General features: G+C 41.8%; 1 protein-coding gene across 1 annotated transcript in view; it reads right to left on the bottom strand.

Annotated features, from left to right (window-relative positions):
* The window catches only part of SSC4D (scavenger receptor cysteine rich family member with 4 domains), a 34,339-nt gene extending 21,268 nt beyond the window's left edge, over positions 1–13,071 (bottom strand). The window contains exons 1-3 of the mRNA XM_077299639.1: positions 12,780–13,071; positions 6,058–6,129; positions 4,784–5,098 (exon numbers count right to left, since the gene is read on the bottom strand). Of these exons, the coding sequence (XP_077155754.1) occupies positions 4,784–5,098; positions 6,058–6,129; positions 12,780–12,960 (568 nt within the window). The 5' untranslated portion in view covers positions 12,961–13,071. The remainder of the gene's footprint in view (positions 1–4,783; positions 5,099–6,057; positions 6,130–12,779) is intronic.
* Between the last annotated feature and the right edge of the window lie 624 nt (positions 13,072–13,695).

Here is a 13,695-nt window from a genome sequence, read left to right on the forward strand (position 1 = left end):
GACGGCACGATTCGTGACGTTCTAGCGATATCGTTACGATCTCGCAGTGTCTGACACGCTACTGCGATCAGGCACCCAGCTGAGAATCGTACGTCGTAGCACATCGTTTGAAACTTTCTTTCGTCGCTGGATCTCCCGCTGTCATCGCTGGATCGTTGTGTGTGACAGCGATCCAGCGATGCGTTCGCTGGTCGTAGACTGCGGTCACACGTTGCAATCACGGCGCTGGAGCGATGCCGAAGTCCCCGGGTAACCAGGGTAAACATCGGGTAACTAAGCGCAGGGCTGCGCTTAGTAACCCGATGTTTACCGTGGTTACCAGCGTAAAAGTAAAAAAAAAAAAAACGTACATACTCACCATCTGATGCCCATCAGGTCCCTTGCCGTCTGCTTTCCGCTCTGACTGTCTGCCGGCCGGAAAGTGAGAGCAGATCACAGCGGTGACGTCGCCGCTGCGCTCTGCTCTCACTGTACGGCCGGATCTCAGTCAGAGCAGGAAGCAGACGGCAAGGGACCTGACGGACATCAGATGGTGAGTATGTACGGTTTGTTTTTTTTACTTTTACGCTGGTAACCACGGTAAACATCGGGTTACTAAGCGCGGCCCTGCGCTTAGTAACCCGATGTTTACCCTGGTTACCCGGGGACTTCGGCATCGCTCCAGCGCCGTGATTGCAACGTGTGACCGCAGTCTACGACGCTGGAGCGATAATCATACGACGCTGCGACGTCACGAATCGTGCCGTCGTAGCGATGTAAATGGTACTGTGTGACGGTACCCTTAGACGTGGACCCTTCCAGCGCATTTTCTCACATATCGCGCTACACCTCACACTGCATCACACCTACCTCCGGAATGTATATCCTATTCCAGGCTGACCTCTGACCACTGGGACCATCATTCTTTAGGCAGTCACTCGTGGGGGCTGAACATCTTTTTGCACTCTCGGGCTCCATCCACACCTACGATAGGTGGCGCTTCTTCTCTTCACTGCCGCAGTCGCCGTCTTGGAATCCATGCTTCGGGCAGCCATCTTGGGCCGCATGTATTCCGGCACTCTTTCATCTGCGCCATAAACCATATTTTCCCCGCTTTCTTCATGCAAGGTAATCGCATCCTGCTGACTACGCCAAATGTAAGATGCCCAAGTGAGGTAGTCATGGGTGAGCTTCGATCTCCACTCGCTCCGGCTTTCTACATACAAGGAGTGTCTCAGTCCCAGTGTGCTGCTGAGTATGTGGTGCTTTCCACTTACTTCTGGCCTGTAGGCCTCTTATGACTCCAAGAATCCTTCTGGAACCAGGGCAGCAATTTAACTCAGGAGACACGTGGTTCATAAAAAACAGACTTTTACTTTGTGAATGGCAGTCTGTACAAGCAGATTCAAAGGATAAGGCCCAATGGGTTGTCATCTTTCACACAGGTACCGGATACAACTTCAGCCCTCGTTCTCGGTATAGGTGGCATATCCCTATGTCTAGCTTTCCTAGCTCCTCACCTCTTGCAGTATACACTGTGTTCCAAATTATTATGCAAATAATATTCCCTCATATTTTCTCTAAATTACCTATCTGAATTGCAGTCATTGTTATTTTCCAGTCATCTACTATTCTAGTACAATTGCAATGTTTTGGAACAAACTGCCTATGAAAACAGTATGTTTAAAAAAAAATAAACACTCAAAATGCATGTTCCAAATTATTATGCACAGCAGAGTTTTCAACCTTTTTTTTTATTTTGAACAAAAAAATGGTCAATTGTGAAGTTATAAGCATTATCAGCTTATTACAAAATGAAATCAAACAGTTTTCAAGTGAAATCTTTATTCTAGGTGATGTTACATTTGCACATAGGACCCCTTGTTCGAAAGAAGCTTCTGAACTCTCTCATCCATTGAATTTGTCAGTTTTTGGATGGTTTCTGTTTCAATTGTTTTGCATGTGGACAGAATACCCTCCCAGAGCTGTTGCTTAGATGTGAACTGCCTCCCGCCATCATAGACACTCCTTTTGATGATGCTCCAGAGGTTCTCAATGGGGTTGAGGTCAGGGGAAGATGGTGGCCACACCATAAGTTTGTCCTCTTTTACGCCCATAGCAGCCAGAGATGCAGATGTGTTTTTTGCAGCATGAGACGGTGCATTATCATGCATGAAAATGATCTTGCTGCGGAAAGCACAGTTCTTCCTCTTGAACCATGGCAGGAAGTGTTGTTTTAGAATCTCCACATAGATTATGGAGTTCATCTTTACCCCTTCAGGGATCATAAAGGGGCCGACAATCTCTCTCCCCATGATTCCAGCCCAAAACATTACTCCACCTCCTCCTTGTTGGCGCCTTAGCCGTTTTTTCATGGGGTGTCTATCAACCAGCCATCCTCCACTCCATCCATCTGGACCATCGAGCATTGCACGGCACTCATTGGTGAACAAAACAGTTTGGAAGTCAGTCTTCATGTATCGTTTGGCCCACTGGAGCCGTTTCTGCTTGTGTGCAGTGGATAGAGGTGGTCGACAGGATGGCTTACGCACAGCTGCAAACCTCTGAAGGACCCTGCATCTTGTTGTTCTGGGAATGATGGAGGCACCAGCAGCTTCAAAAACCTGTCTGCTGCTATGACAAGGCATTTTTGCAGCTGCTCTTTTAACCTTACGCAATTGCCTGTTGGAAAGAGTCCTCAATTTTTCCTTATCAGCACGCACACGTGTGTGCTGGGAATCAGCTACATACTTATTGATTGTGCGATGATCACGATGAAGAGTCTTGGCAATGTTGATTGTAGTCATGCCTTGACCTAAATACTCCACAATTTGTTGCTTCTCAACAGCCGACACATCCTTTTTCTTTCCCATTTTGGCAAAAAATGTAGGCTACTTAATAATGTGGAACAGCCTTCTTAAATAGTCTTGCCTTTATTTGGACACACCTGCCAAACTAATTTGCACAGGTATCTGCAATAGCTTTCAGTGATATAAAGAGCCCTGACACACATCACCATCAATGAGTTTAAATGACAAACAAAAAAAATCTAACCTTATCACTCCTAAACTCTTTGTGCATAATACACTGGAACACAGTGTATCTGGATTGCTATACCTTCTGCCCCATGTAGTCTGAGTCCATCTTTCCTGGTAGCTTCACAAGCTGAGTGTGCCTCTGGCCCCCGACGTCCATCTCGAGGTTGCATCAAACCACTAGATCGAATCACACAGAAGGGTATTTGCGGCAATCCACTGCCCCGAGTATTAGGCTCACACTGTTCTTAGAAGTCTCAGTATTGCTATGTTACTCACTGCTGCCCTCACACTGACTGACTGTCACTTTCTGCACTTGCCACTAACACTCAGTTCCCCCTCCCAAACTGAGCGTGCCACTACAGTTAACCCTGTCCCAGCTAACTGCAGCCCCAGTGGGTGTAATACCTTTATCACATACATGAGGATCAAATACATTTAACCTTTGAGTGTCAGGGAGCAATCCATCGGCTCCCACCATTGTTATATATAGGCACACCAGGGGCTCTCCAACAGGTGGCGCTATAGAGTTTAAATCCTCTTTTTCTCAGAAGAGGCAATTTGCATATTTAATTTCCCAGAGGAGCATTGCACGGCGAATAAGCCTCCTTATCTTGACAAGCCAGCTGGTATGTCACTCTCCATAAGGAGAAACGTTACCCCTTAGACATATTAAAGAAATTTTACCACTACCATGAAGTACAATATGTCATGAAAAACCAATCTCAGAATCACCGGGATCCGTTGAAGTGTTCCAGAATTATGACCACATAAAGTCATAGTGGTCAGAATTGTAAAAATTGGCCTATCATTAATGTGCAAACCACCTTCAGGGGGGAAAGAGGTTAAAAAATGTTGCAATTCTTAAATTCATACAGGGAAAAAACACATGCACATGAGATTTATGAAATCTGATAGCTTTTACTAGTACCATAAAACACAGCTTCTTTTCTGAAGAATAACAACACCGCCAAAAAAAATGCCGTATTTGAACACAGCCTTATTGTACAGAGTTATGGTACCTGGTCATTTTTATTAGTCAATGAACATCAAAAAATCAAAACCCCCAAAATAATGGCAGATATTTTTTTTTCATCATTTCACTGCACTTGGAATGTTTTACAATTTTTCAGTGAATTATATGGTTAAATGAACAAGGTTATTCAAAAGTACCATTTGTGCCATAACAAAGCAGTCATCATATGGCTGTGCTGAGAGAAAAATAAAAAAAGAAGGTAAGAAAAAACTCTAAAAATGCAAAAAGAAAAGTCTTAAAATGGCTTAAAAAATATATTTCTGGAGTTGATCAATGAGATTTCTTCGCCAATTCTCTGACTCCCTTGAACTTTTCAGCTTCTATAAGTTATACACACCTTAATGCAGACAACAAAGGACGGTTAACTGTGTCTCCAATGTGTCTCTACAATATGCACCATCCTCTGTCATATGGAATTTCAATAACATTTTAAAAAAAACAAGCACATTTTTTACAGACTTACGTCTAATTAACAGAAGTGTACTTTATATGAATAGCGTTTATTCTTGACCAGCTGATAAAGGTGACAAAAGGTTAAATGTGTTGTCTTCCTAATTCCCAGATCACAAAAAAGAGTGTGGGTTGCAGTACAGCGATTATGACTGTTTTAAAAGAAGAAATGTAGCAGAGAATAAATTAAAAAAGGTCTGTTATTCAGGGATCTTCACTGTAACTTATTGCTCCTTAGAATGGAAGGGTCAAGAAGATTTAATATATTCAATGTGTCACTTACCAGCACAGATGATTCCAGCATCTTCATGGTGGCCACAGTTATGAATTCCCCAGCCAAGACTATAGCAAGCAGATAGGTATGACTCCGATCCATCACAATTCACATTGTCCAGTAGTATTAGACCGGTTCCATATCCAAAGTAAGCATTGCTTTTATAGTCCAAGGCTTCGCCACAGTTAATCTGTCTGCATACAACAATTGCATCCTTCATTCCCCAGTCATCATCACATATTGTCCCCCAGTTACCCTTGTAGAAGATTTCTACTCTCCCTTGACAGGAGTCTGCTCCATTGACCAATCTTATACTGCCATCTCCTGAAATGACATGCAAGTAAAGCAGTTATGGTAATATACAGAATATAGATAACGCAAACCAAAAATTAACCATAGGACTCTCATGTGAACCTAGTTTTTGCAGAGACAATGGTTACTGAGATGGGTACATATATATACGATATTGAGTATCTTAATCAATACAGTCTAATTCTTATAGATGAACTTAGGCAAATATACACTTAAAACGCATCATATTTATCATAGTGGTGTCTTATTATACATGCTTATATAGCACAACATATTCCACAGCACTTTACAAACATTGTCACCATCTTTTGGCATCCAAAGACCAATAGCAGTCTATCATCCATGGACAGCCTTCGCATAAGCCATCTAGTTTAGTAAACCCCAAGAACTCCCCGATGCTCACCCTTTCACCCCTGTATAAAGATCAGGGTTTTCCTGAAGTGGCACTGGGTTTCGTAGACAGAATAGCTGGTTGCTGGTAAATGGGTAGATGGATAAAGTGCACATGTTTAGAGCCAGGGAGGAAGGGACAGTCACAATATAGTCATCAAAAAATGTAGTCAAAGAAAATCAGGGTCAATACTAGGAGGTCAGGCAGAAATATTATGCAAGAGAGTGGTGAGGAAGTCCAAAGGTGAAATCCAATAGGGAATCCAGTGGTTAAACAGCAGATTAAAGGTCATTCAATAACCAGTATGTAACATAAATTTCACTTCCCTGAGAACAATGGTGCACTGGCATTGGTCCTAAAAGTAGGTAGCACTGACTACTAAAGTTTTAGCTATTTAAAAAAATCATTAGATTACTATCCTTTCGTGGATCTTATACATGGCCCACCTTTATGTAATCATTGCCCTTATCAAGCAATGCAGTGAAAGGTCTCTGGGGAACATTACATGATGTTAGCTAATGGAAGACACCAATTCCAACACGTACAACATAAGTGTACAAAACAGAGAATGGTTACTTACGAAGAACATTTTGAGAGGGTGTGGTGGATGGTTTTGTGAGCTGACCCTTGTTACTAGGAGTTGGCAAAATCTCTAAAAGAAAAACAAACATTATTTAGTAAAAGAAAATGCATAAAGTTGTTTCGGTAATAAATAATAGAATAAGGAGATCTACTAGTGCAGATTTTCACAAACTCCAGTCCTCACAATCCACAAAAGATCAGGTTTTTAGGATTTCCTTAGTATGAGGTGAGAGAACCTGTGGCAGTTTCTGATGCCTTCATAATAATTACCGTATATACTCGAGTATTTGCCGACCCGAGTATAAGCCGACCCCCCTAATTTTGCAACAAAAAACTGGGAAAACTTAATGACTCGAGTATAAGCCTAGGGTGGAAAATGCAGCAGCTATCGGTAAATGTCAAAAATAAAAATAGATACCAATAAAAGTAAAATTAATTGAGACATCAGTAGGTTAAGTGTTTTTGAATATCCATATTGAATCAGGAGCCCCATATAATGCTCCATACAGTTCATGATGGGCCCCATAAGATGCTCCATACAAAATACGCCCCATATAATGCTCCATAAAATTTATGATGAACCCCATAAGATGCTCCATATTAAAATATGCCCCATATAATGCTGCATAAATGTTGATTATGGCCCCAAAAGATGCTCCATAAACTATTATGCCCCATATAACGCTGCACAAATGCTGATTATGGCCCGATAAGATGCTCTATATAAAAATGTGCCACATATAATGCTCCATACAGTTCATTATGGCCCCATAGATGCTCCATATAAAAACGTGCCACATGTAATGCTCCATACAGTTCATTATGGCCCCATAAGATGCTCCATATAACAATGTGCCACATATAATGCTCCATACAGTTCATTATGGCCCCATAAGATGCTCCATATAACAATGTGCCACATATAATGCTCCATGCAGTTCATTATGGCCCCATAGATGTTCCATATAAAAACGTGCCACATGTAATGCTCCATACAGTTCATTATGGCCCCATAAGATGCTCCATATAACAATGTGCCACATATAATGCTCCATACAGTTCATTATGGCCCCATAAGATGCTCCATATAACAATGTGCCACATATAATGCTCTATATAGTTCATTATGGCCCTATAAGATGCTCCATATAACAATGTGCCACATATAATGCTCCATACAGTTCATTATGGCCCCATAAGATGCTCCATATAACAATGTGCCACATATAATGCTCCATACAGTTCATTATGGCCCCATAAGATGCTCCATATAACAATGTGCCACATGTAATGCTCCATACAGTTCATTATGGCCCCATAGATGTTCCATATAAAAACGTGCCACATGTAATGCTCCATACAGTTCATTATGGCCCCATAAGATGCTCCATATAACAATGTGCCACATATAATGCTCCATACAGTTCATTATGGCCCCATAAGATGCTCCATATAACAATGTGCCACATATAATGCTCCATGCAGTTCATTATGGCCCCATAAGATGCTCCATATAGAAATTTGCCATATATAATGCTCCATACAGTTCATTATGGCCCCATAGATGCTCCATATAACATTGTGCCACATATAATGCTCCATACAGTTCATTATGGCCCCATAGATGCTCCATATAACATTGTGCCACATATAATGCTCCATACAGTTCATTATGGCCAAAGATGCTCCATATAACATTGTGCCACATATAATGCTCCATGCAGTTCATTATGGTCCCATAAGATGCTCCATATAACAATGTGCCACATATAATGCTCTATATAGTTCATTATGGCCCTATAAGATGCTCCATATAACAATGTGCCACATATAATGCTCCATACAGTTCATTATGGCCCCATAAGATGCTCCATATAACAATGTGCCACATATAATGCTCCATACAGTTCATTATGGCCCCATAAGATGCTCCATATAACAATGTGCCACATATAATGCTCCATACAGTTCATTATGGCCCCATAAGATGCTCCATATAACAATGTGCCACATATAATGCTCCATACAGTTCATTATGGCCCCATAAGATGCTCCATATAACAATGTGCCACATATAATGCTCTATATAGTTCATTATGGCCCTATAAGATGCTCCATATAACAATGTGCCACATATAATGCTCCATACAGTTCATTATGGCCCCATAAGATGCTCCATATAACAATGTGCCACATATAATGCTCCATACAGTTCATTATGGCCCCATAAGATGCTCCATATAACAATGTGCCACATGTAATGCTCCATACAGTTCATTATGGCCCCATAGATGTTCCATATAAAAACGTGCCACATGTAATGCTCCATACAGTTCATTATGGCCCCATAAGATGCTCCATATAACAATGTGCCACATATAATGCTCCATACAGTTCATTATGGCCCCATAAGATGCTCCATATAACAATGTGCCACATGTAATGCTCCATACAGTTCATTATGGCCCCATAAGATGCTCCATATAACAATGTGCCACATGTAATGCTCCATACAGTTCATTATGGCCCCATAAGATGCTCCATATAACAATGTGCCACATATAATGCTCCATACAGTTCATTATGGCCCCATGAGATGCTCCATAGAACAATGTGCCACATATAATGCTCCATGCAGTTCATTATGGCCCCATAAGATGCTCCATATAGAAATTTGCCATATATAATGCTCCATACAGTTCATTATGGCCCCATAGATGCTCCATATAACATTGTGCCACATATAATGCTCCATACAGTTCATTATGGCCCCATAGATGCTCCATATAACATTGTGCCACATATAATGCTCCATACAGTTCATTATGGCCAAAGATGCTCCATATAACATTGTGCCACATATAATGCTCCATGCAGTTCATTATGGCCCCATAAGATGCTCCATATAACAATGTGCCACATATAATGCTCTATATAGTTCATTATGGCCCTATAAGATGCTCCATATAACAATGTGCCACATATAATGCTCCATACAGTTCATTATGGCCCCATAAGATGCTCCATATAACAATGTGCCACATATAATGCTCCATACAGTTCATTATGGCCCCATAAGATGCTCCATATAACAATGTGCCACATGTAATGCTCCATACAGTTCATTATGGCCCCATAGATGCTCCATATAACAATGTGCCACATATAGTGCTCCATGCAGTTCATTATGGCCCCATAAGATGCTCCATATAGAAATTTGCCATATATAATGCTCCATACAGTTCATTATGGCCCCATAGATGCTCCATATAACATTGTGCCACATATAATGCTCCATACAATTCATTATGGCCCCATAAGATGCTCCATATAACAATGTGCCACATATAATGCCCCATACAGTTCATTATGGCCAAAGATGCTCCATATAACAATGTGCCACATATAATGCTCTATATAGTTCATTATGGCCCTATATGATGCTCCATATAACAATGTGCCACATATAATGCTCCATACAGTTCATTATGGCCCCATAAGATGCTCCATATAACAATGTGCCACATATAATGCTCCATACAGTTCATTATGGCCCCATAAGATGCTCCATATAACAATGTGCCACATGTAATGCTCCATACAGTTCATTATGGCCCCATAGATGCTCCATATAACAATGTGCCACATATAGTGCTCCATGCAGTTCATTATGGCCCCATAAGATGCTCCATATAACAATGTGCCACATATAATGCTCCATACAGTTCATTATGGCCCCATAGATGCTCCATATTACAATGTGCCACATATAATGCTCCATACAGTTCATTATGGCCCCATATGATGCTCCATATAAAAATGTGCCACATATAATGCTCCATGCAGTTCATTATGGCCCCATAGATGCTCCATATAACAATGTGCCACGTGTAATGCTCCATACAGTTCATTATGGCCCCATAGATGCTCTATATAACAATTTGCCAGATATAATGCTCCATACAGTTCATTATGGCCCCATAGATGCTCCATATAACAATATGCCACATGTAATGCTCCATACAGTTCATTATGGCCCCATAAGATGCTCCATATAAGAATGTGCCACATGTAATGCTCCATGCAGTTCATTATGGCCCCATAGATGCTCCATATAACAATCTGCCACATGTAATGCTCCATGCAGTTCATTATGGCCCCATAAGATGCTCCATATAACAATGTGCCACATACAATGCTCCATACAGTTCATTATGGACCCATAAGATGCTCCATATAACAATGTGCCACATATAATGCTCCATGCAGTTCATTATGGCCCCATAAGATGCTCCATATAACAATGTGCCACATATAATGCTCCATGCAGTTCATTATGGCCCCATAAGATGCTCCATATAACAATGTGCCACATATAATGCTGCTGCTGCAATAAAAAAATGACATACTCACCTCTCGTTGCTGCCCGCTGCTCCTCAACGTCCCGTCTCTCTGCACTGACTGTTCAGTCAGAGGGCGGCGCGCACACTAATATGTCATCGCGCCCTCTGACCTGAGCAGTCACTGCAGAGGACGCGGAAGACGGAGCGGCAGTGGAACGAGGGAAGGTGAATATGAAATACTCACCTGCTCCCGACACGGTCCTTGGAAGCTTCTCCCGGCTCTTCTCCGGGAGTCTATGGCTCTTCTCTGGGAGTCAGCAGCTTCTTCTTCTGTTCAGCGGTCACTGGTAACGCTCATTGCAGTAATTAATATGTGGCTCCACCCCTATGGGAGTGGAGTCCATATTCATCTCTTTAATGAGCGGTACCACGTGACCGCTGAACAGGGGAAGAAGCTGCCGGCGCCGGAGACCATGGGACATGCAGGGACCGCGTCAGGAGCACCAGGAGCAGGTGAGTATGTGACCGTCGTCGCTCCCCCTCACCCGCCGACCCCCGCCGACCATGACTCGAGTATAAGCCGAGAGGGGCACTTTCAGCCAATTTTTGGGCTGAAAATCATGGCTTATACTCAAGTATATATGGTATATCATCCTTGCATTATTAAGGAAAACGATGTATTGATTGCTGTGATGACTGGAGTTTGTTGAATACTGGTATAGAGGAACAGGGTGATGTATCATAGCAATGCAACAAAGATTGGTGACCTCAAACGGAACTTTTGTGCTCAAAAGTTTATATACCCCGGCAGAATTTTTGCTTTCTTGTCATTTCTTCAGAGAATATGACTGATAACACCACAATGCTTTTCTCCACTCATGGTTGGTGGTTGGGTGAAGCCACTTATTGTCAAACTACTGTGTTTTCTCTTTTTAAATAATGACAATCCAAAACATCCAAATGACTCTGATCAAAAGTTTACATACCCCTTTTCTTAATACTGTGTACTGACCCCTCTAACATCAATGACAGCTTGAAGTCTTTTGTGGTAGTTGTGGATGAGGTTCTTTATTTTCTCAGATGATAAAGCTGCCAACTCTTCAAGGCAAAAAGCCACCAGTTTCTGTAAATTCCTGGGCTGTCTAGCATGAACTGTGCACTTGAGATCTCCCCAGAGTGGCTCAATAATATTGAGGTTAGGAGACTGAGATGGCCACTCCAGAACCTTCACTTTGTTCCACTGTAGCCAATGACAGGTTGACTTGGCCTTGTGTTTTGGATCATTATCATGTTGTAACGTCCAAGTACTTCCCATGCGCAGCTTCCGGGCTTATGACTGCAAATTTGCCTCCAGTATTTGATGATAACGTGCTGCATTCTTCTTTCTTTCAACTTTGACCAAGTTTCCTGTGCCTTTGTAGCTCACACATCCCCAAAACATCAGCGATCCACCTCCGTGCTTTACAGTAGGGATGGTGTTCCATTCATCATAGGCCTTGTTGACCTCTCTCCAAATGTAACGTTTAAGGTTATGGCCAAAAAGTTAAATTTTGGTCTCATCACTCCAAATTATCTTATTCCAGAAGTTTCGAGGCTTGTCTCTGTGTTGTTTTGAATATTGTAGGCAAGATACTTTGTGGCATTTGCGCAGTAATGGCTTTCTTCTGGTGACTTGACCATGCAGACCATTTTTCTTCAAGTGCCATCTTATTGTGCATCTTGAAACATCCACACCGCTAGTCTTTAGAGTCCAGTATTTCAGCTGATGTTATTTGTGGGTTTTTATTTGCATCCTGAACAATTTTCCTGGCAGTTGTGGATGAACTTTTTGTTGATCTACCTTATAGTGGTTCTGTCTTTACAGAGCCCCTGATTTTCCATTTGTTAATCACAGTTTGACCACTGCTGACTGGCATTATCAATTCCTTGGATATCTTTTTGCATCCCTTTCCGGTTTTATACAGTTCAACTACATTTTCCCGTAGGTCCGTTGACAATTCTTTTGCTTTCCACTTGACTTATATATATATCATGTTTTCAGGATTTCCTTAGTAATGCAAAGGTGATGTAATTTTATGAAGGCATTAGAAACTGCCACAGGTTCTCTCACCTAATACTAAGGAAATCCTGAAAACCTGATCTGTTGTGGATTGTGGGGACTGGAGTTTGGAAAACTCTGCTCTAGTAGATCTCCTTGTTCTATTATTTATTACTGAAACAATGGCCAAGAAAGTAAAAATTCTGCCGGGTTATGTAAACTTTTCAGCACAACTGTACACACATATACACATACATATTTTATATTGTCTACATAAAAAAAAAGTATTTATAGCCTCTTAATCATTTTCCGTGACAGACTGGTACCAAACCTTTTTACCATTACAGGTGACAGCAACATCCTCGTAGTGGTAGCAGTTGTGTATTCCCCATCCAAGGCTCCTGCACTGACTCAATGCTGTTTCTGTTCCTTTGCAGTCCACATTGTCTAAAAAAATAGGCCCTGTGCCTTGGCCAAATGCGAGTCGATGAGGTCCAGCAATTGCGTGACCACAGCCCATCTGTCGGCAAACTACATTGGCATCCACAATGTCCCAGTCATCATCACATACTGTTCCCCAAGTCCCATTATGAAGAACTTCAACTCGTCCTTGACAGTGACTTTCCCCATTTACAAGACGAACATCTAAAAACAAGATCATATGTATGGCAACAGTTAGTAGGACAAAAGTTAATTTTTGAGGTGTAAGGACACAGAAAGCAACTGTAACAGATAATCCACAGTTAGGCTACGTTCATATTTGCGTTGTGCGCCGCAGCATCGGCGACGCAACGCACAACGCAAACAAAAATGCAGCAAAACGCATGCACAACGCTGCGTTTTGCGACGCATGCGTCCTTTTTTTGCTTGATTTTGGACGCACAAAAAATGCAACTTGTAGCGTCCTCTGCGCCATGACGCGTGCGCCGCAGGGACGCATGCGTCGCAAAACGCAAGTGCAACGCATGTCCATGCGCCCCCATGTTAAATATAGGGGCGCATGACGCATGCGGCGACGCTGCGGCGCCCGACGCTGCGGCGCAGAACGCTAATGTGAACGTAGACTAACAGAGCATTTTAATTAATTTATTTTTTACACCTTAAAATCTTTTATAATATTTATTTTCATTTTGAATTTTCTGTTAAACAAGTGCTTTTACCCTATAATATTATGATAACTTCTATTTTAGCAGATTTGGAAAAAACGATTAGTGCAAGTTGATGATTAAATGCCTGTATTACTTTTGAGATACAA

This window comes from Ranitomeya variabilis, chromosome 3 (assembly GCF_051348905.1).
Source record: "Ranitomeya variabilis isolate aRanVar5 chromosome 3, aRanVar5.hap1, whole genome shotgun sequence".
Taxonomy (NCBI): Eukaryota; Metazoa; Chordata; class Amphibia; order Anura; family Dendrobatidae; genus Ranitomeya; species Ranitomeya variabilis.